Raw genomic sequence first — 23,818 nt, forward strand, 5'->3', positions numbered from 1 at the left:
GTCAGGGTGCATTGCCTTTGTAATTGAGCCCAAGTAGAAGAGCACAGATACAGGCCAAGTGTTAGAGCCATAAGTTCAGCTCATAGACTTTAGAGGATATAGATTTATAGTAGAGAGTGCAGCCATATAAAGCAGCCCCTACATCCATTCATTCCCATGACAGCAGGATAACATTAACTTGGGCCAGCCATTCTAGAAAGCAACGTTAAATGGGCACTAGAAAGCTCCGCTAATAAAAAGGCTGCAGGAGTTGATGAAATGCCAGCGGAACTAGTAACAGTCGTACGGGAGGCGCTTTTTGCAGCGCGTCAGCAGCTTTGGGAAACACGGTACTGACCGAGGAAATGGAAACGATTGATCTGTGTTCCGACGGCAAGAAGAGCTAACGCTCATATTACCAAACACTCGCTCTCTTTGCCCAGGTTGGTATGATTCTACAGCCCTGTACTACAACACAACATGGAACTGTCGTGGTCGTAGGTATGTGTAAATATCTTGATCCCTTGCTTTACACATGCCTAGGATTTTATAAATTAATTACAGCTTATTTTTTACAACCTAAACAACATGGGACACTAACTGCAGTTTCGACCTACGGATACATATGATGAAATTTTGACACCTCAACAGACAACTTCATGGTCCTTTATTATTATTTTTTTCTGCATTATGGTACATGTTGATATGCGCATTCCTTGAATTAAACTCTATAGAGTGCTATAACTAAAATAGGAGGGGCCCCTTCTTTTACTTAACAGCTCTCATTGGTTTTAAGTGTTTTTATTTGTATTGTGATTCCCTGGCACAGTTGTCTAATAAACATTGCCTTTTTATTCATACATATGTTGATACAAATATTTAAGTAGTAGCCGGTTCTAAGAGTATAAATCTCTTTTCTTGTATATAACTTTTGGTTTGATATACCCTTGTGGTTGTGGAGATACACTTTTGACAATTTCAGGCACATATATTATTGGATTGTTGCTCAGTTTCCTAATAGAATTTCGAATACCCTCCCACTATGACACACAATTGCTGCAGCACTTGGATGATGCATTTAAGATGATACCAATTAGCTTTGTTCGTATGGGGCTGCACTGCAATACTCTACACAAGGCCTATCTAGTAGAAGTAAATCTACACAAGGCCTATCTAGTAAAGGTAAATCTAGAACAACTGGACTTTTTGAGTAATCATTGAAGATGTCGAAGCATGAGATGATACCAATTAGCTTTGTTTGTAGGGGACTGCACTGCAATAGTCTACACAAGGCCTATCTAGTAGAAGTAAATCTACACAAGGCCTATCTAGTAAATGTATATCTAGAACAACTGGACTTGTTGAGTAATCATTGAAGACGTCCAAGCATGAGGTGATACCAATTAGCTTTGTTTGTAGGGGACTGCACTGCAATAGTCTACACAAGGCCTATCTAGTGGAAGTAAATCTACACAAGACCTATCTAGTAAAGGTAAATCTAGAATAACTGGACTTGCTAAATAATCATTGAAGACATTTTGCTGCTCGGATGAGTAATTAAATGTCTTCAATTATTACTCAGCAAGTCCAGTTGCTCTAGATTTACTTCTACTAGATAAACCATAACCTATATGAATGAAAACCTTCATAGACATATCTACACAAGGCCGCATCAATTAGCTACACTAGTCCAGTGCCACATGATGGTGCCGCAGTTGACGCAGGGCCAGATTTTACATTTTTGAGCTCAAAAATCCCCATGGATATTGTCTGTAGCTTTCCAATAAAGAGATACTTGCTTCTAGGAGCCAAGATACTAAAGTGCAGAGACATCATAACAACAACAATAGTCTGCATTGACTAGTAGAACTGCTTTGGAAGTGTGTGTTGTGTCTATTCTCCAGTGTGTCTCTGCAGCAAGCCATTGAGAGTACCTTGGACTCCAGCAAGAACAAAGGAGTCAGTACTTGATGGAATGAATGCGGCCTGCTCAATAGAAAGACTAACCTTGACCACATAAAGTCTCAAGGCTCAACAGAGGAAAAAGGCTTGATTGTAGGAAAGATTAAATGTCAATGGAAAAGAGAATGAAACATTACGATTCTACCATGTCATCATTGAGGTCATTGATAGAAATTTGCAGCAGGTCGTGGGGAGAATGATAATATCCATGTGGTCATAGAGAATTGGAGGCTGTTTGGTCTCCTGCACTGAACAGCCAGAAAAAGATACAAAGTTTCTGACTTAATTGGTTTTGGCAGAGAGTCCAGAACAGCCACCAGGTGCACTTGGATACATATGTTACAATTTAAGATAAGCAAAGAAACAATTGTAACAATTTAAGATAAGCAAAGAAACAAATGTAATAATTTAGGATAAGCAGGTCTCTTGGGGAAACTGACTTGCAGCTTAAAGGGCAATTCACCTTCATTATCAAACCTGTAATAACACATAAAAAAATGTGTTCAAACTTTCCTAACCTGCTAAATTTTGTAATATTAACATGCTAATTAGGGGGTGTGGCCAAAAATTCACTGCGCCACGCACGGCAAATCTTTTTGTCCCTCTTTCTATTTTCAAAAATATTGGGAGGTATGGTGTCTAACCTCCATAATGGGCTGAATAGGAGCCAATCCCACCAACAGTGTTCCAACACCTAATGGGAAGAGTTGGGGGGTAAATGATGCTTTAGTGGCAAAGAAAAAACAAACTTCATATTAATTATTTTGGTTTGGAAATGAGATTTCAATGAGATGTATATGCAGAATATGTATACCGATCCCACAGGTGCAGAATTTGGGTTTGATTTTCTTGGTTTTATGTTGTTATCCTCTCTGCCAACATTGGTTCAGATTCAGTCTGATGCCGAAAACAAATTTGAAAATGAAGTTCCTATCAACCTCAATGACGTTTTCACATGATAAACCATAAGCTTCACTTGATGTGTTCTAATCCACTAAACCTCTCCTTCACTCTAATACCATTAAAACCCTAGGAACCAACATTGATACAAAATCCAGGACTCATCCGGCATTTGACCTTGGACAACCAGCTGTCTCCTAACGCCAGAAGCCACTTAATGATTATGAAATATAAATATGGGGAAAGAAAATGGGATCAGGATAAGGTTTTACAACACAGGGAAATAACAGACGATCAGTGACGGTCACACGGGTCACAGATCATTGATTTATATCAGAATATGCGATATATACATTTAAATTCATGATAAGAAAGACATAAAGGTGAATAATCTGCAGATTCGGTCAGGAGGGTCCAAATCAGCATGAGGCCATAAACATACTTATGAAGCAGACACAATAAATCATATGCAGTGTCGACTGGGATGCCAGGAGTCCACCAGAAAACCTTAGGCTGAGGGCCCACTTTACTAACTACTGTATTAAACTTCTTTTACATTATTAAACCTCTTTGGTCCCATAAAGAAATGGGGAATGACCATGAAATAGGCCAAATGGTTAGAAGCAAGAGGCCCACTGACACCTGGTCCCACCGGGAGTTTTCCTGGAATCCCACTGGGCCAGTCCTACACTGAACATATATAACTTACCTGCGTGATGATGCAAATGAGAAGTGAGCAGCGGCGCTGGGGGAGAAATTCCTGGGACTGTCCATAGGACTTCCACCTTCAGAGGAACAGCAATCGTATTAGTGTGGCCCAACTGATGGTAGTAATTATGTGCATGGCACTGATAAAATGTCCACTTACCTATATGCCCCGGCAGGGGAGAGTGGGGCCGGGGGAGAGTTGGGGAACTGCTGCTTGTTAGGATTAAACTCTTCCTGTTGCTGCTTCTGCAGCTGTGAATGAAAAGCTAGATGAGTTACCAATAATAACAAATACCAAACCTGGCATTAGAAGAGCATGGTGTAGCAATAGAAATGGCAGACTAAGTCCTTTAGGGAACAGCAACTCATATGGGAGACAGCAAGAGCCTGACAACTCCAGAGATTTACTATAGTCACACAAGTAGTGCAGTATATTCATTTACTCTGCACCCTGAACAAGTCAGTAAGTCATAGTAGTAAAATGCAATCACACCTACCCAGAGAGTGCACTCAGCTCTACCCATACAGGACACTTAGACCTCCCATACAGGACACCTAGACCTACCCACACAGGACACCTAGACCTACTTATACAGGACACCTAGACCTACTTATACAGGACACTTAGACCTACCCATACAGGACACCTAGACCTACCCATACAGGACACTTAGACCTATCCATACAGGACACTTAGACCTACCCATACAGGACACTTAGACCTATCCATACAGGACACTTAGACCTACCCATACAGGACACTTAGACCTGCCCATACAGGACACCTATACCTACTCATACAGGACACTTAGACCTCCCATACAGGACACCTAGACCTACCCACACAGGACATATAGACCTACCTATACAGGACACTTAGACATACCCATATATGGCACTTAGACCTACCCATCCAGGACACCTAGACCTACCCATACAGGACACCTAGACCTACCCATACAGGACACCTAGACCTACCCATACAGGACACCTAGACCTACCCATACAGGGCACATAGACCTACCCATACAGGACACCTAGACCTACCCATACAGGACACCTAGACCTACCCACACAGAACACCTAGACCTACCCATACAGGACACCTAGACCTACCCATACAGGACATCTAGACCTACCCATACAGGACACATAGACCTACCCATACAGGACACCTAGACCTACCCATACAGGACACCTAGACCTACCCACACAGGACACCTAGACCTACCCATACAGGACACCTAGACCTACCCATACAGGACACTTAGACCTCCCATACAGGACACCTAAACCTACCCATACAGGGCACATAGACCTACCCATACAGGACACCTAGACCTACCCATACAGGACACCTAGACCTACCCATACAGGACACCTAGACCTACCCACACAGGACACCTAGACCTACCCATACAGGACACCTAGACCTACCCATATATGGCACTTAGACCTAACCACACAGGACACTTAGACCTACCCATAAAGGATACTTAGACCTACCCACACAGGACACATAGACCTACCTATACAGGACACATAGACCTACCCACACAGGACACTTAGACCTACCCATACAGGACACTTAAACCTACCCATACAGGACACTTAGACCTTCCCATAAAGGACACTTAGACCTACCCATACAGGACACCTAGACCTACCCATACAGGACACCTAGACCTACCTATACAGGACACCTAGACCTACCCATACAGGACAACTAGACCTACCCATACAGGAGAATTAGACCTACCCATACAGGACACTTAGATCTACCCATACAGGACACTCAGACATACAGGACAATTAGACCTACTCATACAGTACACTCACACCCACCCATACATACTCACATCCCTACCCATATAGTGCACTCACACCTACCAATATAGTGCACTCACATCTACCCATATAGGACACCTAGATCTACCCATACAGGACACAGGTCTGGCTTACATCCTGAGACCTTGCCTTATTAAGCATATTACATGCTCACCCATAACATCCATAAAAATCAAAAACCAGTTCAACACTTTAGCTGACTCTCTCACAAGCCCTTATTTTGCTACCAATGATCCTATGATTCAACTTGTAGCCCTGTAACCCATGTCAACAGCTGTATGCAGCACCCACAAACCAACTGATGTTCCAGGAAAAGCACTACATGAGGCAGAGTTCCACTGATTCTATCCCAATATGTCCATAAATCCTACATTGTGCCAAACTGTGCCATCTTGTCCATTACTGGCCCTGCATGCTCTGCCTCCCATCAGTATGATCAGTAAGCAGCCCAGTTATGGGATTCCCTTAAGGCATTTCTCAAATTCTCTTCTGGGCCTTTACGCCTGTGGTACAACAAGACTGGGGAAAACAGTATGGAACCCAGAAGCTGAAAGAGGAACAAGATAAGAACCAATTCAGAAGCAGCCTGGACCCCAGGTCTATGAATTGTCCTCCCAGTACCCCCTCCATTGCGTCTGTCCTCACATATAAAACAAATATGTATCCGAGTAATTCAGGCAGAAACTCATTTGCACCTGGTGGTGTTACTAAATATGTTTATTGGCAGAGGAACCTCAGTACAAAATCCTGATCCAAATCCTTATTGTAAAGCAAATCAGAGACTATTCACACCTATGTCATCAGTAGGGAGAATCCTTGCAATGATAACAGGAGATCCTGGTGAATAATTCATCATAGATAATACATTATGAATTGGTGGGAATGCCTAATTAATGGCCCAGTGTCACCCAATGAGAGAAAATGTATTATATATATAAAATTTACTGTATCCACTCATACAATCTTATCAGAACTAAAAGGTAGTTTTTTTGCAGATATTACTGGGGAGTCGGCTCAGATGAATCAGCTTGATGGTTATATGGTGTTACGAGAAGCAGCAAACTGGATCCGGGCAATGCGGCTGATGTGATATAATAAGATTTCAATAAAGCTTTTGATACTGCTCCAGATACGGATTTGGCCATAAAATGAGGCCACTGGGACTGAGGGAAAAATCAGAAAAAGGGGAGGAGAATTCCAATAAAAGTCACACGATCCAAATAAGTCGTAAACCAACTAGCAAAGAGATGAGTACAAGACCCAGCTCATTCCAGTCTTTTAATTATAAAACTGTAAATGGTCTTAATCTCTGGTGTGTAATAATGATACCTGCATATAGCACTGAGGCACAGAATTGGGGACTTTTTCAGTATAGATTCTTTGTGGTTCAACATTTGGGCAACTCCCCCACCGAGTTGTCCAAACAACTCATAACAAGGTTACAGATATATAGAAACATTGGGGTGTCACCCTGCTATAGTTCCAGGGGTACCCAGGGCACAAATAAACACTCACCCTAAATCTCCCCCTAACTGACCTTCAGACTGGGCCCCCTTAGCTCATAACAAGGTTACAGATATATAGAAACATTGGGGTCACCCTACTATAGTTCTAGGGGTACCCAGGGTACACATAAACACTCACCCCAAATCTCCCCCTAACTGGCCTTCACACTGGGCCCCCTTAGCTCATAACAAGGTTACAGATATATAGAAACATTGGGGTAACAGTCACCCTGCTATAGTTCCAGGGGTACCCAGGGCTCAAATAAGCACTCACCCCAAATCTCCCCCTAACTGACCTTCAGGCTGGGCCCCCTTAGCTCACAACAAGGTTACAGATATATAGAAACATTGGGGTAACAGTCACCCTGCTATAGTTCCAGGGGTACCCAGGGCTCAAATAAGCACTCACCCCAAATCTCCCCCTAACTGACCTTCAGGCTGGGCCCCCTTAGCTCACAACAAGGTTACAGATATATAGAAACATTGGGGTCACCCTGCTATAGTTCCAGGGGTACCCAGGGTACAAATAAGCACTCCCCCCAAATCTCCCCCTAACTGACCTTCAGACTGGGCCCCCTTAGCTCATAACAAGGTTACAGATATATAGAAACATTGAAGTCACCCTGCTATAGTTCCAGGGGTACCCAGGGCTCAAATACGCAGTCACCCCAAATCTCCCCCTAACTGACATTCAGACTGGGCCCCCTTAGCTCATAACAAGGTTACAGAACAGATATATAGAAACATTGGGGTAACAGTCACCCTGCTATAGTTCCAGGGGTACCCAGGGTACAAATAAGCACTCACCCCAAATCTCCCCCTAACTGACCTTCAGGCTGGGCCCCTTAGCTCATAACAAGGTTACAGATATATAGAAACATTGGGGTGTCACCCTGCTATAGTTCCAGGGGTACCCAGGGTACAAATAAACACTCACCCCAAATCTCCCCCTAACTGGCCTTCAGACTGGGCCCCCTTAGCTCATAACAAGGTTACAGATATATAGAAACATTGGGGTAACAGTCACCCTGCTATAGTTCCAGGGGTACCCAGGGTACAAATAAGCACTCACCCCAAATCTCCCCCTAACTGACCTTCAGACAGGGCCCCTTAGCTCATAACAAGGTTACAGATATATAGAAACATTGGGGTGTCACCCTGCTATAGTTCCAGGGGTACCCAGGGTACAAATAAGCACTCACCCCAAATCTCCCCCTAACTGACCTTCAGGCTGGGCCCCTTAGCTCATAACAAGGTTACAGATATATAGAAACATTGGGGTGTCACCCTGCTATAGTTCCAGGGGTACCCAGGGCACAAATAAACACTCACCCCAAATCTCCCCCTAACTGGCCTTCAGACTGGGCCCCCTTAGCTCATAACAAGGTTACAGATATATAGAAACATTGGGGTAACAGTCACCCTGCTATAGTTCCAGGGGTACCCAGGGCTCAAATAAGCAGTCACCCAAAATCTCCCCCTAACTGACGTTCAGACTGGGCCCCCTTAGCTCATAACAAGGTTACAGAACAGATATATAGAAACATTGGGGTAACAGTCACCCTGCTATAGTTCCAGGGGTACCCAGGGTACAAATAAGCACTCACCCCAAATCTCCCCCTAACTGACCTTCAGGCTGGGCCCCTTAGCTCATAACAAGGTTACAGATATATAGAAACATTGGGGTGTCACCCTGCTATAGTTCCAGGGGTACCCAGGGCACAAATAAGCACTCACCCCAAATCTCCCCCTAACTGACCTTCAGACTGGGCCCCCTTAGCTCATAACAAGGTTACAGATATATAGAAACATTGGGGTAACAGTCACCCTGCTATAGTTCCAGGGGTACCCAGGGCTCAAATAAGCACTCACCCCAAATCTCCCCCTAACTGGCCTTCAGACTGGGCCCCCTTAGCTCATAACAAGGTTACAGATATATAGAAACATTGGGGTAACAGTCACCCTGCTATAGTTCCAGGGGTACCAGGGTACAAATAACACTCACCCCAAATCTCCCCCTAACTGACCTTCAGGCTGGGCCCCTTAGCTCATAACAAGGTTACAGATATATAGAAACATTGGGGTGTCACCCTGCTATAGTTCCAGGGGTACCCAGGGCACAAATAAACACTCACCCCAAATCTCCCCCTAACTGTCCTTCAGACTGGGCCCCCTTAGCTCATAACAAGGTTACAGATATATAGAAACATTGGGGTAACAGTCACACTGCTATAGTTCCAGGGGTACCCAGGGCACAAATAAACACTCACCCCAAATCCCCCCAATGTACCAGACATGGCAATAATAGAAAAGGATTTAGGAGTCAGGAGGAGGCTCTGTTTTTCCGTCCCCATTTTGGATAGGGTGCAATGGATCATTTCATGAAAGCTTCATTTTCTGTGTATTTATGGATGACATTGGACTGGATCCTAATTGCTTTGTGCCTCTATTTATCTCACAAATAAATCTATTTATCTGCACACAGAGAAGCATGACGGCAGGCAATGGGCAGGCAGACAAAAAATGGAACACTGCCCAATGGCCCCTGGCAGCATTTAATTATTGTTTATAAACAGGAATGCGCCCGGCTGGTTTATACGGGTGCTGAAGGAGATGGCCTGCGGGATTAATTTGTTTCCTCGCTTTTCTCTGGTAAATCCCAGCCTGACCTTTTTATTGCTTGTGAGCCCCAGCTCTGACCCTCTCATGAGCTGTTAGTGGAGCAATCACACGCCCAACTGGCCCTTAACCTTCCTCTTCTGCCGCAACACAGCAGCACATTCACTGGGTCTGGGTTGGGGCTTTATTTTTATCTGGTTACTAGGGTTTCTTCCTAGCAACCTAAATATTATCTCTTCTATTTTCTCTCCTTCCCTCTGACATTGAGACAATTGTGCTCTTTTAAAAAACAAATATAATTTTGGGTTACTTAGATTCTATACAACATATCGAAACATATGTCTTCTGGTTAACTTTCCCTTTAACTCGACCCACTGGCCACAATGAATGCTCCTTTTTTTTAACCACACGTACGTTGTAATTACATAGAGAAATGCACGTTTGCTGCTCAGGGAAAGGAATCATGAGTCATTAGCTGCGCCTGCATTGTGACATGGAGAGGTCACGCTCATATAATGACACATGCACTCACAGCAAACTCATATATAATATATATATATATATATATATATATATATATATATATATAATGTGCTCAGTCGCTGCAGAAAGCTGACATCCCATTTGCATTTGACCCAACCACACTGCAGCCATGTTGTTTAACCCTTTGCACTTAAAGTTTCCTTCCCAGCGTCCCCCCCCCCCGGTAAACCAGTTACCTCTTGGTGCGGCGGAACATGGCTGATTATCTTCGGGGGTCGAGGATGGGGCTGTGGGGGACAGCACGTAGACAAAAGAGGGTGACTGAGCCAAAGAGGAGGATAAAAAGGAAGGATGGAGAGTTGGTGCAGAATTGAAGGGGGAGAAAAAAAGACAAATGACAATGGGGGAAAAAATAGAGAAGGTTGAATGAAATGGAGCAGAAGGAGAGAATTTAGGGAGAGTTTGGGAGGGCACAGAAAGGGTGGGTATTAAAAGTCAGAGGAAGGACAGTCGGAGAGAAGAAGGTGATGGGAGTAGCGGTGCATTGAGAGACCAGGAACATGAGGCTGAGGGACAGGACAGGTGGAGGTGGGAGTAAGATCTCTCTGGCAGGAGCGATGGAGAGAAAAGAGAGACAAGCGGATGGAGAGACTGAGCAAGAGGGAGGGAGAGAGTGAAACAAAGGCAGCAATGAGGAGAGAGAGAGGGAGAAGGCAATGAGAGGCAGGAGGGAGAGGCGCACAGACAAGGAGGGAAGGCTCAGGGGATTTGGAAGGAAGGGCACAGGGAGGCAACGGGGATAATGGGAAAGTGGCAGCTGAGGAGCAGGAGATGTATCTGCAGACAGGAGGGGGAGCAGACTGGAGAGAGAAAGGAGAGGTGTGTGTGTGTCTGCGGCTGTGCTTCTCAATATCCCCAAGTGTGCGCCTGTGTGTGTATTTGGCTTTGTGTTACTGTGAATCCATCAGGCATCAGCACCTGCCTCAGCACAACTATATGTCAGCAATATATATATATATATATATATATATATATATATATATATATATATATATATATATATATATATATATATTGTTGCATTGTGTATTATATTGCTGTACTATATACTGCATATATAAATTGCTGTACTGTATGTATGTGTGTGTGTTGCATGTGTCCAACAGTGACAATTGTGTGTTCCTGCTCAAGCGCTGCTGTATTCACATATTTATGTCTTTGCTCTAATTCAGGGCTTCATCATCTCTTTAGTAAGAATGTATCAGGTGGTGGTGCTGCTGGAGATTCTGGTGCCTCAGAGAACGACACCAAATAGTTTAATTAGCAAAACGGTGTATGAAATCCATTAAAGTGAAACACACATTGACCTGTGCATTATGTATAAGTGTAATCTCTAATGATAATGATTTGTAACCGCCATACTTCCGTCTGTTTAAACTTTATTTTTTAGTCTCCTCCATATCTGATTGATGGAATTCCTACTAGAACTATACATTTCAATTGGTCTGCATTACGGTCCATATCTACAATAAAATGTATTGATCCTGGCAAAACTTGTATTCCCCAGATTAACTGACAATGTATGTTGGGATATGGGGGACTTGTCTCACCAATCATCAGTAGGATGTAGGTCGTTACAATGTAGGTCCTGCACATGCATCACACACACATGTACAAATAATACTCACTTTAATATTCTCACTATACGTTAGAAAGGAGCAGGTCATGTGATTGCAAACAATTTAACAACAGATATTGCAACAGATTTGTTCTGGAGGTGTTAGACTGACTGTTCCCTAAATCCATTTAGTGGGGGTCTCAAGCTCTTACATCAGCACTCCTTCCCCTCTCTCCCACCCGAGTCAGGTACTTACCCGCTGCTCTTCCTCGGCAGGGGCAGATCCTTCTGAAACAAATGCAAGAGATCAAGAGAAAAGCCCTGTTTGAACTACGGCTCCCAACATTCTCTTTTCACCAGCCAATGGCAATTGAAGGCTGCTGGGAGTTGTGGTTCAGCAAATGCAATTTCAGATTTCAGACAGAATACAGGCTCATCATTATCAACAATATCAACAATGGCAAATTGAATCTCTGTGCTCATTGGTGGAATTGAAACCAAAACACTGATTATTTGCACACTGTACCATTTCAAGACAAAGTTTTTCAGATTATAACAATGACACAAACAATACAGTAGTCACATTGTTATTCCTCTGCATCAGTCACTACAAACACTGCATATTATTTTCTGACCACTAGAGGAGTTCTCTGCCAAGCTAAACAATTGCTACATGTACAAACATCAGTTTATAAGAAGCGCAGGTGTTTTGTCTTTACTGATTCAGTTCCTTATCATTTACAGTAGGGGGTACATTATCCCTTATAATACATGAGTGATACTCAGAGTTCCCAGTATAACTCAGCCTGCAGCCTTGTGCCTTTATATGGTCACAGAACAACCCCTCAGTGACTTCTAATATCCTTATCATTTACAGTAGGGGGTACATTATCCCTTATAATACATGAGTGATACTCAGAATTCCCTGTATAACTCAGCCTGCAGCCTTGTGCCTTTATATGGTCACAGAACAACCCCTCAGTGACTTCTAATATCCTTATCATTTACAGTAGGGGGTACATTATCCCTTATAATACATGAGTGATACTCAGAGTTCCCAGTATAACTCAGCCTGCAGCCTTGTGCCTTTATATGGTCACAGAACAACCCCTCAGTGACTTCTAATATCCTTATCATTTACAGTAGGAGGTACATTATCCCTTATAATACATGAGTGATACTCAGAGTTCCCTGTATAACTCAGCCTGCAGCCTTGTGCCTTTATATGGTCACAGAACCCCTCAGTGACTTCTAATATCCTTATCATTTACAGTAGGGGGTACATTATCCCTTATAATACATGAGTGATACTCAGAGTTCCCTGTATAACTCAGCCTGCAGCCTTGTGCCTTTATATGGTCACAGAACCCCTCAGTCACTTCTAATATCCTTATCATTTACAGTAGGGGGTACATTATCCATTATAATACATGAGTGATACTCAGAGTTCCCGGTATAACTCAGCCTGCAGCCTTGTGCCTTTATGTGGTCACAGAACAACCCCTCAGTGACTTCTAATATCCTTATTATTTACAGTAGGGGGTACATTATCCCTTTTAATACATGAGTGATACTCAGAGTTCCTTGTATAACTCAGCCTGCAGCCTTGTGCCTTTATATTGTCACAGAACAACCCCTCAGTGACTTCTAATATCCTTATCATTTACAGTAGGGGGTACATTATCCCTTAAAATACATGAGTGATACTCAGAGTTCCCTGTATAACTCAGCCTGCAGCCTTGTGCCTTTATATGATCACAGAACCCCTCAGTGACTTCTAATATCCTTATCATTTACAGTAGGGGGTACATTATCCCTTATAATACATGAGTGATACTCAGAGTTCCCTGTAAAACTCAGCCTGCAGCCTTGTGCCTTTATATGATCACAGAACCCCTCAGTGACTTCTAATATCCTTATCATTTACAGTAGGGGGTACATTATCCCTTATAATACATGAGTGATACTCAGAGTTCCCTGTATAACTCAGCCTGCAGCCTTGTGCCTTTATATGGTCACAGAACAACCCCTCAGTGACTTCTAATATCCTTATCATTTACAGTAGGGGGTACATTATCCCTTATAATACATGAGTGATACTCAGAGTTCCCTGTATAACTCAGCCTGCAGCCTTGTGTCTTTATATGGTCACAGGCAGCATTAAGGTGGAAAGGGAATCAGTATACTTAGCTTATTATCTTTCCTTGCAGTGGGAGAGCAATTAGAACTAAATTATTTACCCTGGTGACTGTACATATTGCAAGTGAAAAATGCACAAAGTAACATACCCCCACTGGTGCTGTTTAATAAAAATAGTGAATAAAGGAGATGAAAGCAATTGAAAGGGTAAGTAAAGCCCTACACTATTAGCAGTTATACAGTACTGGCAACTGGACAGAGCAGCACAGAATAAATACAAACACAAAGCATAGCACCTCACTGAAGCACACACACACTCTCTTGCATTGGGTTCAAGAGCTTACAATCTAAAAGCCAAGTCTTGTACAGTAAATACTTATGCCATAAGGTTTCAACCCAATGATTAAAAGCAGGATTAGTCTGGCTGTTAATATTCCCTGCTCTGCTGCCTCTGAAACATTGTAGCAGAAGCCAGATGATTAAGTGACTTAAAGGAGTGGTTCACCTTTAGGTTAACTTTTAGTATACTACAGACTGGTCAATTCTAAGCAACTTTTCAATTGGTCTTCATTATTTATTTTTTATAGTTTATGAATTATTTGACTCTTTCCAGCTTTCAAAAGGGGGTCACTGACCCCATCTAAAAACAAATGCTCTTTAAAGCTATAAAGTTATTGTTATTGCTACTTTTTATTACTCATCTTTCTGTTCCTACCCTCCCCTTATAATATTCCATATTCTCATTCAAATCAATGCATGGTTGCTAGGTAATTTGGACCCTAGCAACCAGACTGCTTACACTCCAAACTGGAGAACTGCTGAATTAAAAGCTAAAAAGCCAAATAAATATCCACAAATAATAATGAAAACTAATTGAAAATTGACTCTGAATATCACTCTCTACATCATACTAAACGTTAACTCAAAGGTGAACAACCCCTTTAAAGGAGAACCAACACCAGCTCCATTAGGTGGAGATAAGCCTGAACCCTTTCAATGAATGAGCTGGATATAGGTATCAGCCTGAACCCAAAGGAAAGGGGCAATGGAAAAGGTTGTCAGGGACTTCTGGGAAATGTAGTTCAGCAAGAGACAAAGAGCAGCAGATAATCTCTGATACTTATGAGGCAGTTGTAGAGAAAACAAGATGAAGAGGAGGGGACTGGGAAAGAAGCACAGGGAAATATTCTAATATTCCCCAATTCCCAAATCTCAGAGCTCGGTTACTACGGAGACCACAGAGAAGGATGGAAAATGGGCGAATACGTAAAAGCTACAGTGAGGTCAGGCCCCCCAGCATGCTTTGCAGCTGCAAGACCGGTGACATCATCCGGCTCCCAGAATGCACTGCACACTATTAAAGACTACATGATTGTACAATTCCCAGCACAAAAAGGGTTAAAGCCAGAATAAGACAACAGTATGCAGAAATGCAGAAAGTCTGGTTTCATTGGTGCTTTGTCTCCCTCTCTCCCCTTGCCTTTATAATCACTGATGGTTATCTGCACCACTGATTGCCATCTCTCTGCTACTTGCTTTGGCTATTTGCCCTCACTTATCTGCCTTCTCCCTAACTGCATCTCATTAGCTGGATGATCATACACTCGGCTGGTATGCTGGGCAACTTGGGCCCCAGTCCTCCCCAACATGAACATGAGAGAGCAGTGACTGTGATGGAAGGCAGTCTAGCTGTTTTTATTCTCTGCACTGCTGGTTCTGACTCCTGAAAAAAATGTAAAAGACCTGAGGGAGACGTGACTTCATATCAGACTACTGTTCCCTTTACTGCATCAGTGACACCCAAGACGCTGCTAATCCCCACTCCCTTCTGTTGAAAGCCGCACCTGTAACAGAAACCAACATGACTTTACACCTCCGGTGCCACCTCTCTCACTGTCATACCCCTACTGTCATATCACTAATGTCATACCCCTACTGTCATATCCCTACTGCCATTTCACTAATGTCATACCCCTACTGTCATACCCCCTCCTGTCATATCCCTACTGTCATAACCAACTATCACACCCCTACAGTCACACCCCTACTGCTAAATCCCTACTGCCATACCCCTACTATCATATCCCTACTGCCATACCCCTACTATCTTATCCCTACTGTCATATCCCTCCTGTCACACCCCTACAGTCACACCCCTACTGCCATATCCCTACTGTCACACCACTACTGCCATACTCTTACTGTCATATCCCTACTGTCACACCCCTACTATGATATCCCTGTCTTAACCCTACTGTCATACCCCTACTGTCGAATCCCTACTGTCATGCACCAACTGTCATATCCCTACATATCCCTACTGTCACAACCCTACTGTCACACCCCTACTGCCATACCCCTACTGCCGAATCCCTAGTTTCATACCCCTACTGTCATACCCTACTGTCACACCCCTACTGTCACACCCCTACTGTCACACCCCTACTGTCACATCCCTACTGCCATATCCCTACTGCCATATCCCTACTGTCACACCCCTACTGTCACACTCCTACTGTCGAATCCCTACTTTCATACCCCTACCGTCATATCCCTACTGTCACACCCCTACTGTCACACCCCTACTGTCACATCCCTACTGCCATATCCCTACTGTCACACCCCTACTGTCGAATCCCTACTTTCATACCCCTACCGTCATATACCTACTGTCACACCCCTACTGCTATGCCCCTACTGCCATACCCCTACTGTCATACCCCTACTGTTGAATCCCTACTTTTATACCCCTACCGTCATATCCCTACTGTCACACTCCTACTGTCACACCCCTACTGTCACATCCCTACTGCCATATCCCTACTGTCACATCCCTACTGCCATATCCCTACTGTCACACCCCTACTGTCGAATCCCTACTTTCATACCCCTACCGTCATATACCTACTGTCACACCCCTACTGCTATACCCCTACTGCCATACCCCTACTGTCGAATCCCTACTTGCATACCCCTACTGCCACACCCCTACTGTTGAATCCCTACTTTTATACCCCTACTGTCATATCCCTACTGTCACACCCCTACTGTCACAACCCTACTGCCATACCCCTACTGTCATATCCTTACTGTCATACCCCTACTGCCTTACCATTTAGCACTTATATCACTTCTCTGTGTCCAGCAAGCCTAGCAGTTGATGGGCCGCAGATGGACTTTCAGGTTTGTGTTATTTCCCCCATCCTAATGGAGGCCCCACCCTCCCATATTGTCATGGCCACTCCATTTATGACTGGGGTTTATCTTTTTATCATTTTTTGTCCCCAGATAGATATCTATGTAGCCTTCAGGCCAGAGCATTCCTACATGTATTTCCAGCTAACCCAGTAATGATACTCTTGCCTGTACAACTGCATCTATTTATTGTCTGTCTGCATATATATGTATAGCATATAGGATACGTAACATATACATCACTACCCCTACTGTAAATGATAAGGAAATTAGAAGTCACTGAGGGGTTGTTCTGTGACCATATAAAGGCACAAGGCTGCAGGCTGAGTTATACAGGGAACTCTGAGTATCACTCATGTATTATAAGGGATAATGTACCCCCTACTGTAAATGATAAGGATATTAGAAGTCACTGAGGGGTTGTTCTGTGACCATACAAAGGCACAAGACTGCAGGCTGAGTTATACAGGGAACTCTGAGTATCACTCATGTATTATAAGGGATAATGTACCCCCTACTGTAAATGATAAGGATATTAGAAGTCACTGAGGGGTTGTTCTGTGACCATATAAAGACACAAGGCTGCAGGCTGAGTTATACAGGGAACTCTGAGTATCACTCATGTATTATAAGGGCTAATGTACCCCCTACTGTAAATGATAAGGATATTAGAAGTCACTGAGGGGTTGTTCTGTGACCATATAAAGGCACAAGGCTGCAGGCTGAGTTATACAGGGAACTCTGAGTATCACTCATGTATTATAAGGGATAATGTACCCCCTACTGTAAATGATAAGGATATTAGAAGTCACTGAGGGGTTGTTCTGTGACCATATAAAGGCACAAGGCTGCAGGCTGAGTTATACAGGGAACTCTGAGTATCACTCATGTATTATAAGGGATAATGTACCCCCTACTGTAAATGATAAGGATATTAGAAGTCACTGAGGAGTTATGTGACCATATAAAGGCACAAGACTGCAGGCTGAGTTATACAGGGAACTCTGAATATCACTCATGTATTATAAGGGATAATGTACCCCCTACTGTAAATGATAAGGATATTAGAAGTCACTGAGGGGTTGTTCTGTGACCATACAAAGGCACAAGACTGCAGGCTGAGTTATACAGGGAACTCTGAGTATCACTCATGTATTATAAGGGATAATGTACCCCCTACTGTAAATGATAAGGATATTAGAAGTCACTGAGGGGTTGTTCTGTGACCATATAAAGACACAAGGCTGCAGGCTGAGTTATACAGGGAACTCTGAGTATCACTCATGTATTATAAGGGCTAATGTACCCCCTACTGTAAATGATAAGGATATTAGAAGTCACTGAGGGGTTGTTCTGTGACCATATAAAGGCACAAGGCTGCAGGCTGAGTTATACAGGGAACTCTGAGTATCACTCATGTATTATAAGGGATAATGTACCCCCTACTGTAAATGATAAGGATATTAGAAGTCACTGAGGGGTTGTTCTGTTACCATATAAAGGCACAAGGCTGCAGGCTGAGTTATACAGGGAACTCTGAGTATCACTCATGTATTATAAGGGATAATGTACCCCCTACTGTAAATGATAAGGATATTAGAAGTCACTGAGGGGTTGTTCTGTGACCATATAAAGGCACAAGGCTGCAGGCTGAGTTATACAGGGAACTCTGAGTATCACTCATGTATTATAAGGGATAATGTACCCCCTACTGTAAATGATAAGGATATTAGAAGTCACTGAGGAGTTATGTGACCATATAAAGGCACAAGGCTGCAGGCTGAGATATACAGGGAACTCTGAGTATCACTCATGTATTATAAGGGATAATGTACCCCCTACTGTAAATTATAAGGATATTAGAAGTCACTGAGGGGTTCTGTGACCATATACTGTAAGACACAATGCTGCAGGCTGAGTTATACAGATTAGGGATCTTGTCTAGCAACTTCCCTTTACATGAAATATGACATTCTTAGACCTGCACTATGTTTCTACTGCCTATGGGTATCTTTTATCTCAACACATCTTAGAATGGTCTCGTGGGCTGATCCTGTAAATCTGTCCATGTGGTGTTATTTTCTGTCAATTATTAAAGGCTCAGACTTTATGTACTTTAAAACTACAGTTGTTTGCCTCTCCCATAGTTCTCCCATGTCCCACTCTCACAGTCCCCCCCCTGCAGCAGTGCAGTAAATGTAAATAATGGGGTGCAATTCAAGCAACACAGCGGGGAACACCCACATGCCATTATTATATTATATATTTCAAGGACAAGTAATGGCCTTCTATTGCTTTTAATAACTCTTCTTATTAATAGGAGCCAGACGTGAGTGTGTGTGTGTGTCTGCTGAACGGCTAATAATTCTGAGGTTTTTGCCTGGGCAGCCACTTTCAGCTGCTGTATTGGGCAACCTGTCCCTATGGGGGTTCACTTTATTCTCAGTTCTATGGCAGCCTTACTAGGGGAGACTTCCAGCAGTTCAGCAATCACAAACAATGAGAAGCGTGGCCAAGCCGAGAATCACATGACAGCGCCTGCTGCCTGCCTACATCTGTCGGCTGCCAGTGAGTCTGGGTATATGGGAATATGGAACGGCTGTGTGGGAGTCATTGCAGTATATTGTGATATATTTGTCATAATATTCAGCTGAAACCACCCCAAGGGGGCTGCTTCTTCCGCAGCGGTGATTCTCCCTGATTGCATGGTGTCTGTAACAGAGCCACACTCTCATATACACGTATACAGTACACAGGCATGCACACCTCACCCCTCTCATTAGAGCAGGCTCATTACAACACAGTAGGAGGCTGATGGGAGATGAGAGTCAGTCTGACTGAGAGGCAGGGCTGAAGGTTCAAGGAGAAGCCTCATAGAAGCCCATTGCCTGGAGTCAAAAGGAAATTGCTTGGCAGTTCCTCACAGGATTACTGGGGAGCACTGTTTCTTTTTCTGATTTCGACAATAACATTAAGCTTATACATTGGGTTTACTTCCTCTTTAAAGGATAAGTAAACCTTAATGAATGTAAAATTGATGCGGGTGCTAGTCTAAGCACTTTTGCAATGTACATTCATTATTTTTTTTTTTATTTCCAAGATATTAAGGGATACATGTGCTGTTAATATGAATTAATTTTGTTACAACAGCGCCACCTGCTGGTCATTTTTCCACCAGTCTGACCAGCAAGTAGTCAAGGAAGTTGTCAGGAGAAAGAAAGAGGCTGCTCTGATGTTCTTAACATGGCTCATTCTAAGCAACTTTTCAATTGGTCTTCATTATTTATATATTTTTTTAAATTTTTTGCATGTGTTGTCTTCCTCTTCTGACTCTTTCCAGCTTTCAAATGGGGGTCACTGACCCCCTCTACAAAACAAATACTCTGTAAGGCTACAAATGTGTTGTTATTGCTACTTTTTATTACTCATCTTTCTGTTCAGGCCTCTAGTATTCCTATTCCAGTCTCTTATTCAAATCAATGCATGGTTGCTAGGGTAATTTGGACCATAGCAATCAGATTGCTGAAATTGCAAACTGGAGAGCTAAATAAGCTGAATACCTTAAAAACTCCAAATAACAAAAAATGAAAACCAATTGCAAATGATCTCAGAATATCACTCTCTAAATAATAAATAAATGTTATTTTAAAGGTGAACAACCCCATTAAGGGCAGAGAGATGCGCTGGTATTTCGGGAGATTAGTCGGCCATCGACAAATCACATCTTCTTCGGCAATTAAACCACCCTGAAAAAGCCTTCCCGTCGACTAGAATGTAAATCGCCGGCGGGATGGCACTCGGATCGCTTTGGCTTTCCGAAGTCGCCCGAAGTTTCCTCCAGAAGGAACCACGGACAACTTCGGAAAACGAAGCGTTCCAAGTGCCATTCCGCCGGCGATTTTCATTCTAGCCGTCGGGAAGGCAGTTCGGGGAGATTAGTCGCCAGAAGAAGAATCGATTTGTCGCTGGGCGACTAATCTCCCGAAATATCAGCGTGTCTCTGCCCTTAGACTTCTGGGTACAACAACATTCATGACAATTTTGTGCCTAAAAGTTTGTCCAATAAATACATTTATTGCAAATATTCACTGGATATAAAGTCAGGTGCATACGTAACAGCAGCGTCTGCCTGCCCCTTTATGTTCTCTGCTGGTTCTGACTTTTAAAACAATGTAGCAGAAGCCATCAGACCTGCAGGGAAGGCAATGACGGGATTGACCTTTTTGGCTGGAGGAGAGTTAGATTCTGCAGTCACACAAGCACAGACAGGCTTCAGTTCCCTATCAGGTCCTGCTAGCTGCTGATTGGTTCCTGTCCTATAGTGCTGAGAGCTGAGTGCCGTCGGCTCCCCTGCACAGCCTGGGAATTCAGGGCACAGGAAGTGGAAGAGAAGGGAGGGATTATAAGGGTTTTTGCAGAAATATTCAATAAATCAGCCTGAAACACAATTCTTCTATATCTAAATGAGTATAAAGCACTGCTGTGTCTCCTTTAAACTTTAACCCTAACAAGTGCATAGTAGTTTAGTATTTAGGACGGGCCTATAACAAACATTAAATTCATATATATTCAGTGGCTATATAGCATCTCTACACACCCTGCATGCACTACTCATGCACTAATCAGCTCTCCATACCCACCAGTATATCAGATAAACACTGAGATGAGATCTAGAGCCAGTATATCCTAGCAACAGATTCACACAGCACTTACAGTATGATACAGTAAATAGGGGATGTCTGCTATAAAGAGAAATAACAATGTGACTACACACTCATACCAAGCAATATGGGCCAATGGGAGGAGGAAGTGATGGAATATGACGAACAGGTCAGGTCTTATTGGGAGAAATTGTAAAAAGCACTGGGAGGAGTTATAATAATGGGGAGGGGCAATAGGAGGAGTTATAGGGAGGGGTTATATGGAGCAATAGGAGGAGTTATAGGGAGGGGTTATATAAAGCAATAGGAGGAGTTATAGGGAGGAGTTATATGAAGCAATAGGAGGAGTTATAGGGAGGGTTATATGGAGCAATAGGAGGAGTTATAGGGAGGGTTATATGGAGCAATAGGAGGAGTTACAGGGAGGGTTATGGAGCAATAGGAGTTAGTGGGAAGGGGTTATATGGAGCAATAGGAGGAGTTAGTGGGAGGGGTCATATGGAACAATAGGAGGAGTTAGTGGGAGGGGTTATATGGAACAATAGGAGGAGTTAATGGGAGGGGCATATTTAACAAAACGCCGAACTCTCATTTTCGTCCACTGATAAATACACCCCTAACAAAAACCATAGAGCATTGTTATTTCAATCTGATGTTTTATGGAGTTTTTGGAGGAATGGGGGTTTTAGAGATTGGGTTTATAGGTAGCTAGAAGTGGTGTTATATGGAAGTATTTTACATAAAATGATCTTGCAAGCTCTGGTATACACCATTGCCACATCCCATGGAGTCCTAGTTGTATAAACAATTCTTCATTTTATTCATAGATGTGCTCTGTAATAATTAGACAATCCCTTACACTTGATGGAAAACCCCTATATCCCAAGCTTGCCTGATGATAAATTCTATCCCCGTATATATTTATATCTATAGTTACACACATACACACAAGGGCCAGGAACGACACCAACGCCAATAAATATTACTATAAAGAGTTGTTTGTGTGGGGGGCTTAAAGAAAGTATTGGGCCCAGTGGGGGAGACAGAGGCAGGAAAAGTTCTATGGAGAAATATCAGGTATAACAGGGAAGGGTTAGGGCAGAGATCCCCAACCTTTTTTTACCTGTGAGCCTCATTCAATTGTAAAAAGAGTTGGGGAGCAACATGAGCATGTAAAAGGTTCCTTGGGGTGCCAAATATGGGCTGTGATTGGCCATTGATAGATCCTATGTGGACTTGAAGCCAACAGGAGACTCTGTTTGGCAATACACATGGTTTTTAAGCAACTAAATCTTGCCTTTAAGCCTGGAATTCAAAAAGAAGCACCTGCTTTAAGGCCACTGAGAGAAACATACAAGGGGTCGGAGAGCAACATGTTGCTCAAAAGCCACTGGTTGGGGATCACTGGGTTAGGGGGTAAAAGAGGTGGAACTTAATCCAGACCAATAGCAATTAAAGAAAGCAAGAGGTGCTACCTGTAGGGATTGCATGCAGCAGTGGGTGGAGGGAGGGGTTATACAGGGTGACAGCACTAATACACTGAATTCTTTAATACATTAATATATTGAGTCATAAACACACGGAGGCATCTTATGTGTAAATAGGAGCAATACTGCAAGGTGGGAGCAGAAGGGAGCAGATGGACAAAGAGAGCCTGGGAGCCATGCTTGTGTAGCCCAGAACATGCCAGTCACACACAGGAGCGAGCCATTCTGCAATATACAGACACAGGGGCAGAATAGGGGGTCAGTGAAGGGGAATAGAGGTACGAGTGCCTTACCTGCAGCCTCCTGCGTCTTATAATGGCAGAATCATCCATGTCCTGTGGGGAGCGCAGAGCAGAGAGAATGACTGGAGGGGGAAGAGACAAACAGGAGGACAGGGGGAAGGAGGAGACTACAGGGATGGGGAGGGTTAGAGGCAGTCACATAGGCTTAGATGCATCATGACAAGGGCTACCTTTTACTGGCAGGAGGGGGGGAGGGAGAGACCAAGGGATAGTGCAGCTATAGGGGGATTAATGAGAGAGACAATGATGTACTGGCAAGAGGGGAGACAATTGCATAGGGAGCTACATGGAAGAGCAGACACAGCAGTAAAACGAAGGTCATAGGTGGAGATATGGAGGGGGCACTAATGGATGCAGGAGAAGCTGATTAATTAAGGAGAAAAGTAAGAGTCTGTCTCTTGCCCTATACCAT

At 43.3% G+C, this 23,818-nt stretch overlaps 1 protein-coding gene across 6 annotated transcripts in view; it reads right to left on the minus strand.

The window, feature by feature from the left end:
• Positions 1 to 23,479, minus strand: part of mast1.L (microtubule associated serine/threonine kinase 1 L homeolog) — a 46,536-nt gene extending 23,057 nt beyond the window's left edge. For 3 of the 6 annotated variants that reach the window (XM_041587289.1, XM_041587290.1, XM_041587288.1), the window contains exons 1-4: positions 23,398 to 23,462; positions 11,879 to 11,910; positions 3,710 to 3,801; positions 3,551 to 3,626 (exon numbers count right to left, since the gene is read on the minus strand). In XM_041587289.1, coding sequence (XP_041443223.1) covers positions 3,551 to 3,626; positions 3,710 to 3,801; positions 11,879 to 11,910; positions 23,398 to 23,436 — 239 coding nt within the window. In that variant the 5' untranslated portion in view covers positions 23,437 to 23,462. Of the gene's footprint in view, positions 1 to 3,550; positions 3,627 to 3,709; positions 3,802 to 10,240; positions 10,434 to 11,878; positions 11,911 to 23,397 lie in introns of those variants that run through there. The other 3 variants (XM_041587292.1, XM_041587291.1, XM_018253688.2) reach the window with 2 other exon arrangements.
• Positions 23,480 to 23,818: the final 339 nt, after the last annotated feature.

This window comes from Xenopus laevis, chromosome 3L (assembly GCF_017654675.1).
Source record: "Xenopus laevis strain J_2021 chromosome 3L, Xenopus_laevis_v10.1, whole genome shotgun sequence".
Taxonomy (NCBI): Eukaryota; Metazoa; Chordata; class Amphibia; order Anura; family Pipidae; genus Xenopus; species Xenopus laevis.